The sequence below is a fragment of the Pseudophryne corroboree genome, chromosome 1 (assembly GCF_028390025.1).
Source record: "Pseudophryne corroboree isolate aPseCor3 chromosome 1, aPseCor3.hap2, whole genome shotgun sequence".
NCBI classification, from domain to species: domain Eukaryota; kingdom Metazoa; phylum Chordata; class Amphibia; order Anura; family Myobatrachidae; genus Pseudophryne; species Pseudophryne corroboree.
Genome location: NC_086444.1, coordinates 511,146,032 through 511,169,467, shown reverse-complemented (window position 1 = coordinate 511,169,467; position 23,436 = coordinate 511,146,032). Strand labels below are relative to the sequence as shown.

Below are 23,436 nucleotides of genomic sequence, written 5' to 3'. Positions count from 1 at the left end.
ACTGTACGAGTAGAGTGGGCCTTAACAGATCTTGGACACGGCAGGCCTGCCATTGAATAAGCATGCTGGATTGTAAACCCGATCCAGCGAGCAAATGTCTGCTTAGAAGCGGGACACCCAACCGTGTTGGGACCATGAAGAACAAACAGAGCGTCTGACTACCGGTGACGAGAAGTCTTCTTCACAGAAACTTTCAAAGGCCTCTCAACATCCAAGGACTGTGAGGTAATCGAGGAGTCAGTAGCCACTGGCACCACAATAGGTTGGTGATATGAAAAACCGACACAACCCTTGGAAGAAATTGCTGATGCGTTCTGAGCTTAGCTCCATCTTCATGGGAAAACAAGTAGGGGCTCTTGCATGACAATGCCCCCAATTTCGACACCCATCTAGCAGATGCCAATGCCAACAGTGTGAACACCTTCCAAGGGAGAAACTTGACGTCCACCTCCTGTAAAGGCTCGAACCAATCGGACTGCAGGAACTGCAGCACCACATTAAGATCCCAAGGTGCCGTAGGAGGCACAAAGGGTGGCTGGATGTGCAGAATCTTTATCAAGAAAGTCTGAATCTCAGGGTGAGCAGCCAATTGTTTCTGGAAGAAAATGGACAAGGCCAAAATCTGGACCTTTATGGAGCCCAAGCGTAGGCCCACAACCACACCTGCTTGCAGAAAGAGGAGAAACCGTCCTAGTTGAAACTCCACCATAGGAAACTTCTTGGATTCACACCAAGATATGTACGTTTTCCAAATGCAATGGAAATGTTTAGACGTTACCCCCTTCCTAGGCTGTATCAGGGTAGGAATGACTTTGTTCGGAATGCCCTTCCGAGCTAAGATCTGGCGTTCAACCTCCATGCCGTCAAACGTAGCCAGGGTAAGTCTTGATAAGCGAACGGCCCCTGTTGCAGAAGGTCCTCGCGAAGAGGAAGATGCCTCGGATCTTCCAGCAGTAACTCCAGAAGATCCGCGTACCAAGCACTTCTTGGCCAGTTCGGAGCAATGAGGATCGCCTGAACTCTTGTTCTTTTTATTAGCTTGAGAATCCATGGGATGAGTGGAAGTGGAGGGAACACATACACTGACTGGCACACCACGGAGTTACCAGGGCGCCCACCGCTACTGCTTTTGGGTCTCGTGACCTGGAACAGTATCTCTGAAGCTTCTCGTTGAGGTGAGAGGGCATCATGGCTTTCTGAGGTACACCCCATCGGCTTATCTCTGCGAATACCTCCGGGTGGAGGCCTCATTCTCCTGCAAAGAGATCGTGTCTGCTAAGGAAGTCTGCTTCCCAGTTGTCTACTCCCGGAATTAAGACCGCTGACAGCGCTCGCACATGCTTCTCTGTCCAGAGGAGGATTGTCACCTCTGACATTGCAGCCCTGCTCTTCGTTCCACCCTGCTTGTTTATGTAGGACACCACTGTGACGTTGTCCGACTGAACCTGAATGGCTTGATCTCGCAGAAGATGTGCCGCTTGTAGAAGGTCGTTGTACACGGCCTTCAGATCCAGAATGTTTATTGGATGGAGAGATACCTGAACTGACCGCTTTCCTTGGAAGTTTTCCCCCTGAGCAACTGCTTCCCAACCCCTGAGACTTGCATCTGTGGTTAGATGAATCCAATACTGAATCCCGAACCTGCGGCCCTCGAGTAGGTGAGACGTTTGCAGCCACCAGATGAGTGAAATTCTGGCTTTTGGCAACAGGCGTATCCGCTGGTGCATGTGAAGATGAGATCCTGACCATAAGACCAGGAGATCCAGTGGGAAAGACCGTGCAAGGAATCTTCCATACTGTCAAACCTCTCAGTAGGCAACCATCTTCCCCAGAAGGCGAATGCACCGATGAACCGTTACCCGGGCTGGCATCAGGACATCCCGGACCATTGATTGGATCACCAATGCTTTCTTCACCGGTAGAAACACCCTCTACACTTCCGTGTTGAGAATCATCCCCAGGAAGGGACGCCTCCTTATTGGCTTCAAATGCGAAATTGGAAGCTTCAGGATCCACCCGAGATCTCAGGACAGTTAGTTTGAGAGAGCAACACTCCGTAACAACATCTCCCTGGAGGATGTTAAGGTCACCCAGATATGGAATTATGTCCACTCCTGGTTTGTGGAGCGGGAGTATAAAGGCTGCCATGGCCCTGATGAACACCCCCGGTGTTGCGTAGAAGCCAAGCTCAGTGTTTGAAACTGGAAGTGACATAATTGTAGTGTAACCCTAGATAGGCAGCCAGAGTGGAATGTGAAGTGTGCACCCCTGATATCCCGGGATACCAGGAATTCCTCAACATCTCAAGCAGAGGTCACCACTCCCAGACTCCATCCTGAATTGAACACCCACCAGTAGGGAATCAATGACCCCAGGTTTGAATAGTAACTCCTGTTACGTAAATGAGGTGGGACTGGAATAATGACATTAGTTTGACAAATGTTATGACAGCTTCCAGCAGTAGAACACTTTCTGCCTGAGAAGCTAGTAAGCCTGATTTGAATAACCTGTGAGGCGGGAATACTAGAAATTCTAGTCTGCACCCCTGGGCAACCAAACTGTTTCCAGGGGTCTAGGCAGGATATCGCCCAGATGTGTTACTGAATCTCTTTAGTCTCGCTCCCACCTGCCTTATCCCCAGGCAGTGAGGTCCACGACAAACCAAAGGGTTTGAAAAAGGCAGAATTTGAAATCCGTCCCTGGGGACTTGGCGGCGCAGGTTTTCTGGATTTCCCCGACGTCCTCTAAAGGAAGTGGAGGAATATGTGGAATCATTTTCGAAGGAATTGCAGTGTAGGTGTAGGATATAATTTCCTGGTCTGTGCAGCTGCGGAAGGAAGACATACCGACTTACCCGCAGTTGACATGGATAATCACGTATCCCGTGCGTCCCAACAGGGCTTACCTGTGAAGGGCGGACCTGTCATACCTTACTCGGATTCTGTATCCGCAGTCCATTGGTGTAGCCACCGTCCCCTGCGTGTCGAAACTGCCAGAGCAGTGGTCCCTGCGTTATGCAGGTCAATCTCCTTCATGGCGTCTCGCCGTGAAGCCTGTAGAATCCTGTATGTGACATAGAAACAAGTACAAGTCACTTCTACACATAGAATCTAAATCATCAAGTAAGGAGCCTGACCACGTTACAATAGCCCCAGAGATCTATGCATTAGTGGGTCTCCGAGTCACACCTGCAGCAGTATACAGTATTAGAGATTAGTCTCAATAGGTGATCAGCCTTTATGGAGGTTGTATCAGGGACAAGTAAGACAACCATATTTGACAATTTAGACACTCTATAGGGATGTGGATAATAACTCTGGGTGTACTCAGGTTTTCCCAAATAAGGAGTTCAACACCCTACACAGTGGAAAGGCATTCACTATATACATATAATAATATTACTCATCCCTAATAGCCTCAAACATATGTTGGACCCCTCATATATATGCATTATATGGGCAAGTGTACGCTTTCTAGGGTACGGAGATGGGGTGAGAGGCACAGCAGTGGGATTTGAAACCCCACTTTTCTCAAAATTGCGGCTTCTACCCAGTATGGGATATATTGGAAGCAATATATTCTTAAAGTACACCTTATGGAGGCCACCCCAGGGGGATCTGCCACCGAAGTCTGAGATGTGTACAGTTTTGAGCATGGTATCGACTCCCCAGGAGAAGATATACATACTGCAGTACAGGACAAAGTCCCTTACACATGGTAAAGTGGATTACACATACACAGGAAAATGTCAACAGTTTCCCCTCCCCCCAGTATATCTTCAGAGTCACAGAGCACAGAAGCCAGCCACAGCGCGCCCTTATAGGCTTTTATAAAGATAAAAACCCTACTGACTAGTGTAACCTTAACAGGGTAGCTAGTACATAATATCACTCCGCCCTTTTATAACACCTTTTACCTCAGTGTAGTTCTGTGGAGGACAGCGTTCCCTGTCAGCGTGTGTCTGTAGGGAGAAAATGGCGCTGGTTAGTGCTGGATCCGCTCTGAGGAGAAGCTCCGTTCCCTGTAATGGCGCGTCTTCCTGCACTTAGAGATTATACTAGCCTGAGGTAATTTTTGCAGCAAACAGTGGGTTAGGCGCAGGACGCCCCTCACAGCACCGTACACAGTGTGCCGGTGAGCCTTCTAGAGCGCAGCCTGTCAGAGCTGCGCTCCCACCCTTGCACCACCACTCCTGCCGGGGACCCGCTTACCGGGAAGCCGGCGTCAGATTCACCACTCTTCTTTCTTCTGGCTGTTAGGGGGTGGCAGCATGCTGCGGGAGTGAGCGGTCGCCTCGGGCGGCTAACGATCATCACCCTCAGGAGCTCAGTGTCCTGTCAGGGGAGATAGGGGCCATTAACCTCAAGGGTTGGATTCTACTCCCCCCCTAAGTCCCACGAAGCAGGGAGGCTGTTGCCAGCAGCCTGCCTGTAAAATAACAAACTATAGAAAACAATAAAACGAAGAAAATTCCTAGGAGCTCCCCTAGCTGTGACCGGCTCCTCCGGGCACATTTTCTAAACTGAGTCTGGTAGGAGGGGCATAGAGTGAGGAGCCAGCCCACACAGTTAAACTCTTAAAGTGCCAGTGGCTCCCAAAGGACCCGTCTATACCCCATAGTACTAAATGGAACCCCAGCATCCTCTAGGATGTAAGAGAAATGTAAATGGAATTAGGCATCTTCACTCCTCGCATTTTTCTTCCACGCCTGGGGTCTGAGTTTCACATGTATTTAAATCAGCCTCCCCCTCCCCATACAAAAGGACTTCAATGCTATGGTTGATTCTAGATGACGGAAACCTTATATATGTTTAATGGCCTGCACTATGTTCGTTATAGTTTACTGTTAGGAAAATATTATAGATGCACTAATACCAATGTAATAAAAAACGGTCACGCACACAAAAGTACCACATATAATTCGGACAATCCCTATGTGCCCTCATCCTCATAATTAAATTAAAAGACATAAATAAAGCTACAGTGGATATAGTATGACTTTTTAGCAATGTTTCTACAGTTTACAAAAGTTTACGTTTTCAGAAGTTATCCAATAATTTCAAACCCAAACTGAATAGAGGGTGATGCTGGCAGCACCTTATGAGCAAACAGAATGCATGAGAATACCAAAAGCTAGGAACACAGTCATTTTTACTCATTGTTATTTTTTTTATTATTACTATTGTTATTGTTGTAGTTGTTGCAGCAAATGTTACAGACATCAGCAAGCGCTCAGTTAAATAAAAGTTACATAGCAGAGTAGACACACACCACAACAAAATAGCTTGCAAATCAATGGACCCATTGCAGCTGCTTCACAGATAAAAAGGGTCAGGGCCTGTGACAAAGCTGTCAGAGGAATTACATTCATAGATGTGCAGTATCAACATTCCAGGCTCACATTGAATTTTTTTTTTTTTTCGTAAGTTTGCAGTTTACAAAGAACAATATTGTTACTATTACATTACTATACTTTCCCAATGATTTACAATAATTTCTAATCCACCCTCTTTACAGAACAATAATACAACTGCATGTTCTAAGTACTCTGCTAGGTATGTACAAAACATCTGGTTGACGCCGCTGTGATTTTTTTTTTTTTTACAAATAAAAAAAAAAACAACCAAAGTGATTTACTAATAATTAATATATATATATAAATATATATATATATATATATAATTTATTTAGGAAAAAGAAAAAAAATAATTACAAAGTCATAGACTAGTTGACCCATATAAAAGGATGAAAATATTTTAAACCACATGAATATTCAAATGATTATCCTAGGAATATAAACAGAGAAATGGGTCACTAGGTGTGAAGAAGAGTTCTGTGCTTATTACATTTTATTTTTGGACTGCAGTAGGCTGATTTGGAATGTACTAAAAGTAAATGTTACTATTAAAACTGTAACTTCAATCTGAGGCTAAAATACAGATTTATGTTCCAAGTTGTGACTCTTAGTTGAACTTACAGCATGGAGCTTTCCTGTAAGGATCTTAAGACAGTGACGGTTGTTGTGCTATTTTATGCTGTTATATAACACACAGAAACCAAAACAGTCACCATGTAGACACTGGCATCAACTGCCCTTAGAGCCCTCTAGGTCAGTGGTTCTCAAACTCAGTCTTTAGGACCCTACACAGCTCACGTTTTCCAGGTCACCTAGCAGGCGCACAGGTGTACTCATTACTCACTGACACATTTTAAAAGATCCACAGGTGGAGCAAATTATTTCATTAGTCATTCTGTGAGACCTAGAAAACATGCACTGTGTGGAGTCCTGGGAACCGAGTTTGAGAACCTGTGCTCTAGGTGTTACTATCATACTTCCAATATAATATAAATACGTATTGTTTAACGAACGGCAAGACGTCATGTCAAGAAGGATGGCTCTAATTGTTGTTTCTAGGCTAATTTTATTGCACATAGAAATTAACCAGTAAATGTTAGTGACAGAGAAAGATATTTTATACTTTGCAAAATGTGACAGTTACACATACACCCAAGAGGAAACATCATGTGTGTCACCAACGCATTTCTTGTGTTACTTCTCATTCCCCAACACTCTATTTCCTGGTAATGGCTGAAAGGTGGCACATCAAAACATGTTTGAGAACAGATCTTGCACAAACCTGATTTATGACTATATAATAAACATTGTGAAAATAGTTACTACAAATAGGCAATCATCTTCTCTTAATCCTTGAGAACGGACCACAAAAAAATGAAGTACTGGACAGTTGAGGATTAGTTTAGGCTACTTAGACATAAGAGCCATACATGACATCACTACCACTATTACATCACCTTCAGATTTTGTCTCGTTGCCTGCAGCCATTGTATTTGTTGTCACATTGCAACACATTTCAATGAGTTACAGCTTCATTTGTGTATATTGCATGGCATGGTAATTGCAATAAATATCTGTATTTCTTATTATTTTGCTAAAAGCATATCACTGCTGCATGAATTCAGTCATGAAGTGGAGTTAGAAATATTCTGTAAGACAAAGGTTTGTCCTGTCTTGTTAGCAGAAGAAAAATGACAATTATTTTGTTGTTGATTTCAGGGTCATCTGCCAGCCATATACAGTAAGTCAGTTTAAGTCTTTTCTCATTAGCGCCATGCTTCTTGCTGTATTAAAACAATGAGGATCTGAGCAGCCGGCAGCGATAAGTAATAATAGAGATACTCAGCATCAAGTCCTTTACTATAGGGATGACAGAAATCACTGTTTTTGTTATGTTTCCGTTATTAAGTTACAAGCCATGAATTGCAGCTTCCTTAAGTAAACATGAAGGCAACTTGTTGGTCTGCTTTAAGCAATGACAGCAGCAGCATGCGCATGAGTCTTACATAATCTGGGTTCGTTCCAGCAGCTATCAGTAAAGAAGCCATCGAACTGAAGACGCGGCTTTCCATGTCCCTCAGATAAAAAAAAAAAAAAAAAAAAAACCCAAACGCATAATACATTTCCTAATAAAATAAATAAATAAATAAATAACATTGCCTAATTTCATCATATTAAAGCTCTCAGGAATGTGCCAGCTTTCTAAAACTAGGAAAACATCCTCACACATTATCAATAAACCCCAATATACAGGTAAACGCAGTTATCTACATCACAAAATAAATATTAATTGCCTTATATTAGTTTGGTCGACTTGAAGTTGTACCAAATTTTATTTATTTTTTTATATTATTATTATTATCATCATAACTCATGTTTTTATAAATTCACTTTAATTTGGCATAATATTAAAACTGACTATTTAGAGATCTATGTATCGACCAACGGCAACCACTTATGTTTACATGACTGGAACAGAAATGATACAACCCATTTTCTCCTGTGTAAACATGTTCTTTTAAACTTGGGAGAACTTCATTGTAAAGTGACAAAAATAAAAGTTACCCTGTCACAGCCTTGTTACATCAGAGCTGTGTCACTTCAACGGACATAATATAGCACATCAGTAATATTTAGATGTAAATGATGTAAACACAGTTAGCTGGAAGCAGTCATTTCAAAGCTCATTAATTGCATGCATTCCATAGTAACTTAGTTTGTATTCAAAAACTCCTTCTGAATAGTAAAGCGTAAACACATTCTAAGCATTGTTAAGCCCAATGTAATGTTAATCTGGAACTTCTGTTATATAAATCAGAAGAATGTAGACTTTTATGTATAAGTAATCACAAGTAGGTTTAAGGCTGGAGAACATGGAACGCCATTTTGTGCAGTTCACAATTGTAAATGACAAAACACACATGCTGTACACTTGTGTACGTACGTAGTCCTTACTAAATGCAGATTGAGGATAACAAATTAGTGATCAAAATCTACAGTAATTACTGTTTTTTCTTCAAAATGCTGTTGGCCTCAGATGCTCTATTTTTGATTCATCAATCATTTGGAAAACTACAGTAACTGATATTAAGGTCCTACAGCTCATGGCGGTCCACTGATGTTAAGTCTTGTGGGGAACTCAGCACAGTGTAACATGCCATGGGCAAATGGGAAACTGGCCGTGAGTATGTGCTCTTACAGTATAAGGAGGAGCTACACTTCAGGAGCAACCTACAAAAGGGCATACAAGATGGGCCAAGAGGTTCTTACCTGCCGTCAAATTCTATGTTCAAGGGGGTCTATTTACTAAGCCTAGGAGAGAGATAAATTGGAGAGAGGTAAAGTACCAACCAACCAGCTCCTGTTATTTTTCAAACGAAGCCTGTTACATGACAGGAGTGGATTGGCTGGTAGTTTATCTTTCTCCAAGGCTTAATACATAGACCCCAATGTAACCTATTATAAAATAATGTTTAGTAACCCCCTAGCCTGGTAAAGTGTGCTTTCTGTACATAACATCAGTTCTAAAATGAAGTCCACATGTTCACCTATTTACCCGACTATATATGTGGTATTTCTAGTATGAATTATTTATTGCCTGAATTATGGTCATACGTCATTCATCCTACAGATACTATTGTACGAGTGAGCCACAATAACCTGATACTTTGAGTACTTACCTACTTAGTAAATAGTGAAAAAGATGGATCAGGGTCCAACATTACATACATAGTGGAGAAAACAGTATAAGATATTTATATATTGAAGCAAAGTGGATGGTAGTGTATACCCACTAATATTCAAGTGGAGCTACTTGTACAACAACGCCTGTTACTCAATCCATCGACTGACCCAAGATATGCAAGTGAACTGTAAAAGTGCTTTGATACAGTAAACACAACAAGCACGCATAGTATCATTTTTTTTTAGTTTCAAGGTGACCCAGAGCTTCATGCACAGTCTCCCGAGTTGTAACTAAGATTCAATCCTGCTACTTTATAACTGTGACACATGCATGAGGGCTAGTTTATAAAATGTCATTTTATGTACTGGCCAATCTTAAGTGTTAGAGCTATATGTGCCCAAAACGACTGTACAATACCAACCGAGTGAGCCCAATTAGCAGTAGAAAGAATAGCTTATGGAGATCTGGCTTCTTACTAAGCAGTCTTTGAGCTGGACACATTCTCAGACACTTTGCAGCCCATATAGACTGTAAGGTGTCTTCCGAACACAACTGTGTATGTTTAGTCATGTCTGGAACACAAGCCTTCAGAGATTCATGACTTTCCGCAAAACACTCAATTTATGAGGAATGAAAAGAAGGGCATAAAAAATGTGGTTAGCAAATAGAGTAAGTAATGTTTCTGAGATGTTTCTGCTGATAAATGCAGCACTATGCACACAACCACAGGTGAGAGAACTGTCCTCCATGCATGTTGTGAAGTGACAGAGAGGCGGTTAGATGTAAACTGGTTGCTCCTGTGCAGTCAGCAGTCGGTACATGGCTGCCGGCATGGTCTTCATGTGTATCTGTTGAAATGAAAAATACAAACGGGATTTGTTTCTCTTCAAAATACAAATGAAAAAAAAACGACAGGTAGATTTAAAAAAAATAAAATAAAATCAGTACTTTATTATAGTTTTTTCACTATTTGTCTTTTCTTTGCTATGATTTATCATTTATGTTTTCATAGAAATCAGTGTAATGCATGGCACAGCTACAGACAAAACAGCTACATTCAGCAAGTGACTAGCCTGAATGAGCTTACCCCTCTGTACACTGACCCTACCATCTTGGACTGAGATGTATCATTTTCTTATATACATTTAAGTGGTATATTCAATTCCTGTTGGAATTTCCGACAGGTCGAAAAAAATGCACTTTTTCAACGTTTTTAGGGCGAATTTCGATTCACCCAATTTAATGTAAGTGCCTTTTTTTCATTTGTCAGAAATTCTGACATTGTCCGACATTGCCGAAAACAAGTGGATCAGCTGTTATTGTCTGATGAGTGTATGTATCTGGTACCTGGTAATTCCCTGTCACACTCTAATTCTCCTTTTAGCATCCCTTTCCCCTTTTTATTCTTTGTTGGTTAAAATATTGATGAAAAAGTTAGTCTAGTCCAGTGGCTCTCAAACTTGTTCCTCAGGATAGGCCCAGTCAGGAATGGGATTTGAGACTTAGAAGGGCACCGGCCATTGAGAGTCCAGCCCAGCCTGCCTGTGCCACTGCAGTGAATACATGAAGAGAGAGCCCGACCCCAGAGGTTACAGCAAAAAAGTTTTCTTTTCTTTTTTGCTGCCCTGCTGATGGGATTTGGAAGGGCAAAAGATACACAAGGCAAGTGTGGGGCAGGATCAGGAGAACCATGGGGGTGCTGGAAATAGAAATACACTAGGGGTTGCTGGAGACGTGTGGTGGGGTTTGTTTGAGCTTATGGGTGACTGGTCTTTACCTTCCGGTGAGGGATATGCCCCCCAAAAAATAAGATTTTACTTACCGATAAATCTATTTCTCGTAGTCCGTAGTGGATGCTGGGACTCCGTCAGGACCATGGGGATTAGCGGCTCCGCAGGAGACAGGGCACAAAAATAAAAGCTTTAGGACTAGGTGGTGTGCACTGGCTCCTCCCCCTATGACCCTCCTCCAAGCCTCAGTTAGGATACTGTGCCCGGACGAGCGTACACAATAAGGAAGGATTTTGAATCCCGGGTAAGACTCATACCAGCCACACCAATCACACCGTACAACTTGTGATCTGAACCCAGTTAACAGTATGACAAACGTAGGAGCCTCTGAACAGACGGCTCACAACAATAACAACCCGATTTTTTTGTAACAATAACTATGTACAAGTATTGCAGACAATCCGCACTTGGGATGGGCGCCCAGCATCCACTACGGACTACGAGAAATAGATTTATCGGTAAGTAAAATCTTATTTTCTCTGACGTCCTAGTGGATGCTGGGACTCCGTCAGGACCATGGGGATTATACCAAAGCTCCCAAACGGGCGGGAGAGTGCGGATGACTCTGCAGCACCGAATGAGAGAACTCCAGGTCCTCTTTAGCCAGGGTATCAAATTTGTAGAATTTTACAAACGTGTTCTCCCCCGACCACGTAGCTGCTCGGCAGAGTTGTAATGCCGAGACCCCTCGGGCAGCCGCCCAAGATGAGCCCACCTTCCTTGTGGAATGGGCCTTGATAGATTTAGGCTGTGGCAGGCCTGCCACAGAATGTGCAAGTTGAATTGTGCTACAAATCCAACGAGCAATCGTCTGCTTAGAAGCAGGAGCACCCAGCTTGTTGGGTGCATACAGTATAAACAGCGAGTCAGATTTTCTGACTCCAGCCGTCCTTGAAATATATATTTTCAATGCCCTGACAACGTCCAGCAACTTGGAATCCTCCAAATCGCTAGTAGCCGCAGGCACCACAATAGGCTGGTTCAGGTGAAACGCTGAAACCACCTTAGGCAGAAACTGAGGACGCGTCCGCAGTTCTGCCCTGTCCGAATGGAAAATCAGATATGGGCTTTTATACGATAAAGCCGCCAATTCTGACACTCTCCTGGCTGAAGCCAGGGCCAGTAGCATGGTTACTTTCCATGTAAGATATTTCAAATCCACCGATTTGAGTGGCTCAAACCAATGGGATTTGAGAAAATCCAAAACTACATTAAGATCCCACGGAGCCACTGGGGGCACAACCGGGGGCTGTATATGTAGTACTCCTTTTACAAAAGTCTGGACTTCAGGAACTGAAGCCAATTCTTTCTGGAAGAAAATCGACAGGGCCGAAATTTGAACCTTAATGGACCCTAATTTGAGGCCCATAGACAATCCTGTTTGCAGGAAATGTAGGAATCGACCCAGTTGAAATTCCTCCGTCGGGGCCTTCCTGGCCTCACACCACGCAACATATTTTCTCCAAATGCGGTGATAATGTTGTGCAGTCACCTCCTTCCTGGCTTTTACCTGGGTAGGGATGACCTCTTCCGGAATGCCTTTTTCCCTTAGAATTCGGCGTTCAACCGCCATGCCGTCAAACGCAGCCGCGGTAAGTCTTGGAATAGACACGGTCCCTGCTGAAGCAGGTCCCGTCTTAGAGGTAGAGGCCACGGATCTTCCGTGAGCATCTCCTGAAGTTCCGGGTACCAAGTTCTTCTTGGCCAATCCGGAGCCACGAGTATCGTTCTTACTCCCCTTTGCCGTATAATTCTCAGTACTTTTGGTATGAGAGGCAGAGGAGGAAACACATACACTGACTGGAACACCCACGGTGTTACCAGAGCGTCCACAGCTATTGCCTGAGGGTCTCTTGACCTGGCGCAATACCTGTCCAGTTTTTTGTTGAGGCGGGACGCCATCATATCCACCTTTGGTTTTTCCCAACGGTTCACAATCATGTGGAAGACTTCTGGATGAAGTCCCCACTCTCCCGGGTGTAGATCGTGTCTGCTGAGGAAGTCCGCTTCCCAGTTGTCCACTCCCGGAATGAACACTGCTGACAGTGCTATCACATGATCTTCCGCCCAGCGAAGAATCCTTGCACCTTCTGCCATTGCTGTCCTGCTTCTTGTGCCGCCCTGTCTGTTTACGTGGGCGACTGCCGTGATGTTGTCCGACTGGATCAACACCGGCTGACCCTGAAGCAGGGGTTTTGCCAGGCTTAGAGCATTGTAAATCGCTCTTAGCTCCAGTATATTTATGTGAAGAGACATCTCCAGGCTTGACCACACTCCCTGGAAGTTTCTTCCCTGTGTGACCGCTCCCCAGCCTCTCAGACTGGCATCCGTGGTCACCAGGACCCAGTCCTGTATGCCGAATCTGCGGCCCTCTAACAGATGAGCACTCTGCAACCACCACAGAAGAGACACCCTTGTCCGTGGAGACAAAGTTATCCGCTGATGCATCTGCAGATGCGATCCGGACCATTTGTCCAGCAGATCCCACTGAAAAGTTCGTGCGTGGAATCTGCCGAATGGAATCGCTTCGTAAGAAGCCACCATTTTTCCCAGGACTCTTGTGCATTGATGCACAGACACTTTTCCTGGTTTTAGGAGGTTCCTGACAAGTTCGGATAACTCCCTGGCTTTCTCCTCCGGAAGAAACACCTTTTTCTGAACCGTGTCCAGAATCATTCCCAGGAACAGCAGACGTGTCGTCGGGGTCAATTGAGATTTTGGAAAATTCAGAATCCACCCGTGCTGTTGCAGCACTACTTGGGTTAGTGCTACTACGTCCCCCAGCTGTTCTCTGGACCTTGCCCTTATCAGGAGATCGTCCAAGTAAGGGATAATTAATACGCCTTTTCTTCGCAGAAGAAACATCATTTCGGCCATTACCTTGGTAAAGACCCGAGGTGCCGTGGACAATCCAAACGGCAGCGTCTGAAACTGATAATGACAGTTTTGCACCACGAACCTGAGGTACCCTTGATGTGAAGGGCAAATTGGGACATGCAGGTAAGCATCCTTGATGTCCAGGGACACCATAAAGTCCCCTTCTTCCAGATTCGCTATCACTGCTCTGAGTGACTCCATCTTGAACTTGAATTTTTGTATGTACAGGTTCAAAGATTTCAGATTTAGAATAGGTCTTACCGAGCCGTCCGGCTTCGGTACCACAAATAGTGTGGAATAATACCCCTTTCCCTGTTGTAGGAGGGGTACCTTGACTATCACCTGCTGAGAATACAGCTTGTGAATGGCTTCCAATACCGTCGCCCTGTCTGAGGGAGACGTTGGCAGAGCAGACTTCAGGAACCGGCGAGGGGGAGACTTCTCGAATTCCAACCTGTAACCCTGAGATACTACCTGCAGGATCCAGGGGTCCACCTGTGAGTGAGCCCACTGTGCGCTGAAATTCTTGAGTCGACCCCCCACCGCCCCTGAGTCCGCTTGTAAAGCCCCAACGTCATGCTGAGGGCTTTGCAGAAGCCGGGGAGGGCTTCTGCTCCTGGGAGGGAGCTGCTTGGTGCACTCTCTTACCCTTTCCTTTGCCTCGGGGCAGATATGACTGTCCTTTTGCCCGCTTGTTCTTATAGGAACGAAAGGACTGCGGCTGAAAAGACGGTGTCTTTTTCTGTTGGGAGGGGACCTGAGGTAAAAAGGTGGATTTCCCGGCTGTTGCCGTGGCCACCAAATCCGATAGACCGACCCCAAATAATTCCTCCCCTTTATACGGCAATACTTCCATATGCCGTTTGGAATCCGCATCACCTGACCACTGTCGCGTCCATAAACTTCTTCTGGCAGATATGGACATCGCACTTACTCTCGATGCCAGAGTGCAAATATCCCTCTGAGCATCTCGCATATAAAGAAAAGCATCCTTTAATTGCTCTATAGTTAATAAAATACTGTCCCTATCCAGGGTATCAATATTTTCAGTCAGGGAATCCGACCAAACCACCCCAGCACTGCACATCCATGCAGAGGCGATGGCTGGTCGCAGTATAACACCAGTATGAGTGTATATACTTTTCAGGGTAGTTTCCAGCCTCCTATCAGCTGGATCCTTGAGGGCGGCCGTTTCAGGAGACGGTAACGCCACTTGTTTTGATAAGCGTGTGAGTGCCTTATCCACCCTAGGGGGTGTTTCCCAGCGCGCCCTAACCTCTGGCGGGAAAGGATATAATGCCAATAACTTCTTTGAAATTAGCAGTTTTCTATCGGGGTTAACCCACGCTTCATCACACACTTCATTCAATTCCTCTGATTCAGGAAAAACTACAGGTAGTTTTTTCAGACCCCACATAATACCCCTTTTTGTGGTATTTGCAGTATCAGAGATATGCAAAGCCTCCTTCATTGCCGTGATCATATAACGTGTGGCCCTACTGGAAAATACGTTTGTTTCTTCACCGTCGACACTAGATTCGGTGTCCGTGTCTGGGTCTGTGTCGACCGACTGAGGTAAAGGGCGTTTTACAGCCCCTGACGGTGTCTGAGACGCCTGGACAGGTACTAACTGGTTTGCCGGCCGTCTCATGTCGTCAACTGATTTTTGTAACGTGCTGACATTATCACGTAATTCCATAAACAAAGCCATCCATTCCGGTGTCGACTCCCTAGGGGGTGACATCACCATTACCGGCAATTGCTCCGCCTCCACACCAACATCGTCCTCATACATGTCGACACACACGTACCGACACACAGCAGACACACAGGGAATGCTCTTATCGAAGACAGGACCCCACTAGCCCTTTGGGGAGACAGAGGGAGAGTTTGCCAGCACACACCCAAGCGCTACAAATATATAGGAACAACCCTACAGAAGTGTTGTTTCCCTTATAGCAGCTTAATATATCAATATCGCCAAAAAAGTGCCCCCCCTCTCTGTTTTTTTACCCTGTTTCTGTAGTGCAGTGCAGGGGAGAGTCCTGGGAGCCTTCCTCGCAGCGGAGCTGTGCAGGAAAATGGCGCTGTGTGCTGAGGAGATAGGCCCCGCCCCCTATTTCGGCAGGCTCTTCTCCCGGTGTTTGTGAGACCTGGCAGGGGTTAAATACATCCATATAGCCCCAGGGGCTATATGTGATGTATTTTTAGCCAGAACAAGGTATTATCATTGCTGCCCAGGGCGCCCCCCCCCCCCAGCGCCCTGCACCCTCAGTGACCGCTGGTGTGAAGTGTGCTGACAACAATGGCGCACAGCTGCAGTGCTGTGCGCTACCTCATGAAGACTGAAAAGTCTTCTGCCGCCGGTTTCTGGACCTCTTCACTTTTCGGCATCTGCAAGGGGGTCGGCGGCGCGGCTCCGGGACCGGACTCCATGGCTGGGCCTGTGTTCGATCCCTCTGGAGCTAATGGTGTCCAGTAGCCTAAGAAGCCAATCCATCCTGCACGCAGGTGAGTTCACTTCTTCTCCCCTAAGTCCCTCGTTGCAGTGAGCCTGTTGCCAGCAGGACTCACTGAAAATAAAAAACCTAATAACTTTTTCTAAGCAGCTCTTTAGGAGAGCCACCTAGATTGCACCCTGCTCGGACGGGCACAAAAACCTAACTGAGGCTTGGAGGAGGGTCATAGGGGGAGGAGCCAGTGCACACTACCTAGTCCTAAAGCTTTTATTTTTGTGCCCTGTCTCCTGCGGAGCCGCTAATCCCCATGGTCCTGACGGAGTCCCAGCATCCACTAGGACGTCAGAGAAATAAGATTTTAAACCTACCGGTAAATCTTTTTCTCCTAGTCCGTAGAGGATGCCGGGGACTCCGTAAGGACCATGGGGTATAGACGGGCTCCGCAGGAGACATGGGCACTCTAAGACTTTAGATGGGTGTGAACTGGCTCCTCCCTCTATGCCCCTCCTCCAGACCTCAGTTATAGAACTGTGCCCAGAGGAGACGGACAGTAAGAGGAAAGGATTTTTGTTAATCTAAGGGCGAGATACATACCAGCCCACACCATACACACCGTACAACATGGTATATACTAAACCAGTTAACAGTATGAACAAAACAGCATCAGCCAGAGACTGATCTCAACTGTAACATAACCCTTATGTAAGCAACAACTATATACTAGCCTTGCAGAATTTGTCCGCACTGGGACGGGCGCCCAGCATCCTCTACGGACTAGGAGAAAAAGATTTACCAGTAGGTTTAAAATCTTATTTTCTCTTACGTCCTAGAGGATGCTGGGGACTCCGTAAGGACCATGGGGTTTATACCAAAGCTCCAGACCGGGCGGGAGAGTGCGGATGACTCTGCAGCACCGATTGAGCAAACATGAGGTCCTCATCAGCCAAGGTATCAAACTTGTAGAATTTTGCAAAAGTGTTTGAACCCGACCAAGTAGCTGCTCGGCAAAGCTGTAATGCCGAAACGCCTCGGGCAGCCACCCAAGAAGAGCCCACCTTCCTAGTGGAATGGGCCTTTACCGAATTTGGGAACGGCAATCCAGCCGTAGAATGAGCCTGCTGAATCGTGTTAAAGATCCAGCGAGCAATAGTCTGCTTATAAGCAGGAGCGCCAACCTTGTTGGCTGCATACAGGACAAACAGTGCCTCTGTTTTCCTAACCCGAGCCGTCCTGGCTACATAAATTTTTAAGGCCCTGACTACATCAAGGGACTTGGAATCCTCCACGTCACCCGTAGCCACAGGCACCACAATAGGTTGGTTCATATGAAACTACGAAACCACTTTAGGCAGAAATTGAGGACGAGTCCTCAACTCTGCTCGATCCACATGGAAAATCAGATAGGGGCTCTTGTGAGACAAAGCCGCCAATTCGGACACCCGCCTTGCAGATGCCAAGGCCAACAACATGACTACTTTCCAAGTGAGAAATTTTAATTCAACTGTTTGAAGAGGTTCAAACCAGTGTGATTTAAGGAACTGTAACACCACGTTAAGGTCCCATGGTGCCACTGGGGGCACAAAAGGAGGTTGGATGTGCAGCACTCCCTTTACAAAAGTCTGGACTTCTGGGAGAGAAGCCAATTCTTACTGAAAGAATATAGATAAGGCCGAAATCTGCACCTTAATGGAGCCTAACTTTAGGCCCATATCCACTCCTGTCTGTAGAAAATGGAGAAAACGACCCAGCTGAAAATCTTCTGTAGGAGCATTCTTGGCTTCACACCAAGATACATATTTCCTCCAGATACGGTGATAGTGCTTCGCCGTTACCTCCTTCCTAGCTTTGATTAGAGTAGGGATGACTTCCCCCGGAATACCTTTCCTAGCTAGGATTTGGTGTTCAACCGCCATGCCGTCAAACGTAACCGCGGTAAGTCTTGGAACACACAGGGCCCCTGTTGCAACAGGTCCTCCCTGGGAGGAAGAGGCAACGGATCTTATGTGATCATTTCCTGAAAATCTGAATACCAGGTCCTTAGAGGCCAATCTGGGACAATGAGTATTGTCTGCACTCTTGTTCGTCTTATGATTCTCAATATTTTTTAGATAAGTGGAAGCGGAGGGAACACATAGACCGACTGAAACACCCACGGTGTCACCAGGGCGTCCACCGCCACTGCCTGAGGGTCCCTCGACCTGGAACAATACGTCCGAAGCTTTCTGTTGAGGCGTGACGCCATCATGTCTATTTGAGGAAGTCCTCAACGACTTGTTACCTCTGCAAAGACCTCTTGATGAAGTCCCCACTCTCCTGGATGGAGATCGTGCCTGCTGAGGAAGTCTGCCTCCCAGTTGTCTACTCCCGGAATGAAGACCGCTGACAGAGCGCTTACATGATTTTCCGCCCAGCAAAGAATCCTGGTGGCTTCTGCCATTGCTGCTCTGCTCCTTGTCCAGCCCTGACGGTTTACATGCGACACGGCTGTGACGTTGTCTGACTGGATCAGAACGGGTAGGTTGCGAAGAAGATTCTCCGCCTGTTGCAGCCCGTTGTATATGGCCCTTAATTCCAGCACATTGATGTGTAGACAAGCCTCCTTGCTTGACCATATTCCCTGAAAATGTTTTCCTTGTGTGACTGCTCCCCATCCTCGGAGGCTCGCGTCCGTGGTCACAAGAACCCAATCTTGAATGCCGGACCTGCGACCCTTTAGAAGGTGAGCACTCTGGAGCCACCACAGGAGAGAGACCCTGGCCCTGGGGGACAGGCTTATCCTCCGATGCATCTGTAGATGGGACCCTGACCACTCGTCCAGAAGGTCCCACTGAAAAGTTCTCGCATGGAACCTGCCAAACGGAATGGCCTCGTAGGCCGCCACCATCTTTCCCAATACTCGAGTGCATTGATGAACCGACACTCTTTTTGGTTTCAGCAGGTCCTTGACCATGTTCTGGAGTTCCTGGGCTTTTTCCATTGGGAGAAAGAAAACCTCTTTTCTCTATCGTCCTAGTGGATGCTGGGGTTCCTGAAAGGACCATGGGGAATAGCGGCTCCGCAGGAGACAGGGCACAAAAAGTAAAGCTTTAGGATCAGGTGGTGTGCACTGGCTCCTCCCCCTATGACCCTCCTCCAAGCCTCAGTTAGATTTTTGTGCCCGGCCGAGAAGGGTGCAATCTAGGTGGCTCTCCTGAGCTGCTTAGAAAAGTTTAGCTTAGGTTTTTTATTTTACAGTGAGTCCTGCTGGCAACAGGATCACTGCAACGAGGGACTTAGGGGAGAAGAAGTGAACTCACCTGCGTGCAGGATGGATTGGCTTCTTTGGCTACTGGACATTAGCTCCAGAGGGACGATCACAGGTACAGCCTGGATGGTCACCGGAGCCTCGCCGCCGGCCCCCTTGCAGATGCTGAAACGAGAAGAGGTCCAGAATCGGCGGCAGAAGACTCCTCAGTCTTCTTAAGGTAGCGCACAGCACTGCAGCTGTGCGCCATTTTCCTCTCAGCACACTTCACACGGCAGTCACTGAGGGTGCAGGGCGCTGGGAGGGGGGCGCCCTGGGAGGCAAATGAAAACCTTTTTTGGCTAAAAATACCTCACATATAGCCTCCGGGGGCTATATGGAGATATTTAACCCCTGCCAGAATCCGTTAAGAGCGGGAGACGAGGCCGCCGAAAAAGGGGCGGGGCCTATCTCCTCAGCACACAGCGCCATTTTCCCTCACAGAAAGGCTGGAGGGAAGGCTCCCAGGCTCTCCCCTGCACTGCACTACAGAAACAGGGTTAAAACAGAGAGGGGGGGCACTAATTTGGCGTTAGAAATATATAAAAAAGATGCTTTAAGGGAAAACACTTATATAAGGTTGTCCCTATATAATTATAGCGGTTTTGGTGTGTGCTGGCAAACTCTCCCTCTGTCTCTCCAAAGGGCTAGTAGGTCCTGTCCTCTATCAGAGCATTCCCTGTGTGTGTGCTGTGTGTCGGTACGTGTGTGTCGACATGTATGAGGACGATGTTGGTGAGGAGGCGGAGCAATTGCCTGTAATGGTGATGTCACTCTCTAGGGAGTCGACACCGGAATGGATGGCTTATTTAGGGAATTACGTGATAATGTCAACACGCGCCAAGGCCGGTTGACGACATGAGACGGCCGACAAACAATTAGTACCGGTCCAGACGTCTCAAAAACACCGTCAGGGGTTTTAAAACGCCCGTTTACTTTAGTCGGTCGACACAGACACAGACAGGGACACTGAATCCAGTGTCGACGGTGAATAAACAAACGTATTCCTTATTAGGGCCACACGTTAAGGGCAATGAAGGAGGTGTTACATATTTCTGATACTACAAGTACCACAAAAGAGGGTATTATGTGGGATGTGAAAAAACTACCGTAGTTTTTCCTGAATCAGATAAATTAAATGAAGTGTGTGATGATGCGTGGGTTCCCCCCGATAGAAAATATGGGCGGTATACCCTTTCCCGCCAGAAGTTAGGGCGCGTTGGGAAACACCCCTTAGGGTGGATAAGGCGCTCACACGCTTATCAGAACAAGTGGCGGTACCGTCTATAGATAGGGCCGTCCTCAAGGAGCCAGCTGACAGGAGGCTGGAAAAATATCATAAAAAGTATATACACACATACTGGTGTTATACTGCGACCAGCGATCGCCTCAGCCTGGATGTGCAGAGCTGGGGTGGCTTGGTCGGATTCCCTGACTAAAAATATTGATACCCTTGACAGGGACAGTATTTTATTGACTATAGAGCATTTAAAGGATGTATTTCTATATATGCGAGATGCACAGAGGGATATTTGCACTCTGGCATCAAGAGTAAGTGCGATGTCCATATCTGCCAGAAGATGTTTATGGACACGACAGTGGTCAGGTGATGCAGATTCCAAACGGCACAAAGGTGTATTGCCGTATAAAGGAAGAGGAGTTATTTGGGGTCGGTCCATCGGACCTGGTGGCCACGGCAACTGCTGGAAAATCCACCGTTTTTACCCTAAGTCACATCTCTGCAGAAAAAGACACCGTCTTTTCAGCTTCAGTCCTTTCGTCCCTATAAGAGTCATATCTGCCCAGGGATAGAGGAAAGGGAAGAAGACTGCAGCAGGCAGCCCATTCCCAGGAACAGAAGCGTTCCACCGCTTCTGACAAGCTCTCAGCATGACGCTGAGACCGTACAGGACCCATGGATCCTACAAGTAGTATCCCAGGGGTACAGTTTGGAATGTCGAGACGTTTCCCCTGCGCAGGCTCCTGAAGTCTGCTTTACCAAGGTCTCCCTCCGACAAGGAGGCAGTATGGGAAAAAATTCACGAGCTGTATTCCCAGCAGGTGATAATTAAATTACCCCTCCTACAACAAGAAAAGGGGTATTATTCCACACTATATTGTGGTACTGAAGCCAGAAGGCTAGGTGAGACCTATTCTAAATCTAAAAAAATTTGAACACTTACAAAGGTTCAAATCAAGATGGAGTCACTCAGAGCAGTGATAACGAACCGGGAAGAAGGGGACTATCTGGTGTCCCGAGACATCAGGGATGCTTACCTCCATGTCCCAAATTTGCTCTTATCACTAAGGGTACCTCAGGTTCGTGGTACAGAACTGTCACTATCAGTTTCAGACGCTGCCGTTTGGATTGTCTACGGCACCCCGGGTCTTTACCAAGGTAATGGCCGAAATGATGGTTCTTCTTCGAAGAAAAGGCGTCTTAATTATCCCTTACTTGGACGATCTCCTGATAAGGGCAAAGTCCAGGGAACAGTTGGAGGTCGGAGTAGCACTATCTCGGATACTGTTACAACAGCAGGGGTGGATTCTAAATATTCCAAAATCGCAGCTGATCCCGACAACAAGTCTCCTGTGCTTAGGGATGATTCTGGACACAGTCCAGAAAAAGGTGTTTCTCCCGGAAGAGAAAGCCAGGGAGTTATCCGAGCTAGTCAGGAACCTCCTAAAATCAGTGCATCATTGCACAAGGGCCATGGTAAAAAAATGGTGACTTCCTTCGAAGCAATTCCAGTCGGCAGATTTCATGCAAGAACTTTTCAGTGGGATCTGCTGGACAAATGGTCCGGATCGCATCTTCAGATGCATCAGCGGATAACCCTATATCCAAGGACAAGGGTGTCTCTCCTGTGGTGGTTACAGAGTGCTCATCTTCTAGAGGGCCGCAGATTCGGCATTCAGTTTTGGATGTTGGTGACCACGGAGGCCAGCCCGAGAGGCTGGGGAGCAGTCACACAAGGAAAAAATTTCCAGGGAGTGTGATCAAGTCTGGAGATTTTTCTCCACATAAATATAGCTAAGGGTAAAATTATAATGCTCTAAGCTTAGCAAGACCTCTGCTTCAAGGTCAGCCGGTATTGATCCAGTGGGATAAAACATCACGGCAGTCGCCCACGTAAATAGACAGGGCGGCACAAGAAGCAGGAGGGCAGTGGCAAAAACTGCAAGGACTTTTCGCTGGGCGGAAAATCATGTGATAGCACTGTCAGCAGTGTTTCATTCCGGGAATGGAAACTGGGAAGCAGACTTCCTCAGTAGGCACGACCTCCACCCGGCAGAGTGGGAACTTCATGGGGAAGTTTTCCACATAATTGTAAACCGTTGGGAATTACCAAAGGTGGACATGATGGCGTCCCGTCTGAACAAAAAACGGGACAGGTATTGCGCCAGGTTAAGAGACCCTCAGGCAATAGCTGTGGACGTTCTGGTAACACCGTGGGTGTACCAGTCGGTGTATGTGTTCCATCCTCTGCTTTTCATACCTAAGGTACTGAGAATTATAAGACGTAGAGGAGTAAGAACTATACTCATGGCTCCGGATTGGCCAAGAAGGACTTGGTACCCGGAACTTCAAGAGATGCTCACAGAGGACTTATGGCCTCTGCCGCTAAGAAGGGACTTGTTTCAGCAAGTACCATGTCTGTTCCAAGACTTACCGCAGCTGCGTTTGACGGCATGGCGGTGGAACGCCGGATCCTAAGGGAAAAGGCATTCAGGAAGAGGTCATTCCTACCCTGGTCAAAGCCAGAAAGGAGGTGACCGCACAACATTATCACCACATGTGGCGAAAATATGTTGCGTGGTGTGAGGCCAGGAAGGCCCCACGAAGAAATTTCAACTCGGTCGATTCCTGCATTTCTTGCAAACAGGAGTGTCTACGGGCCTCAAATTGGGGTCCATTAAGGTTCAAATTTCGGCCCTGTCGATTTTTCTTCCAGAAAGAATTGGCTTCAGTTCCTGAAGTCCAG

The 23,436-nt window shown here is 46.4% G+C and overlaps 1 protein-coding gene across 3 annotated transcripts in view; it reads right to left on the bottom strand.

Annotated features, from left to right (window-relative positions):
- Positions 1 to 5,148: 5,148 nt before the first annotated feature.
- Positions 5,149 to 23,436, bottom strand: part of APBA1 (amyloid beta precursor protein binding family A member 1) — a 354,528-nt gene continuing 336,240 nt past the window's right edge. For all 3 annotated transcript variants that reach the window (XM_063913906.1, XM_063913904.1, XM_063913905.1), the window contains one exon: positions 5,149 to 9,889. In XM_063913906.1, the coding sequence (XP_063769976.1) occupies positions 9,818 to 9,889 (72 nt within the window). In that variant the 3' untranslated portion in view covers positions 5,149 to 9,817. The remainder of the gene's footprint in view (positions 9,890 to 23,436) is intronic.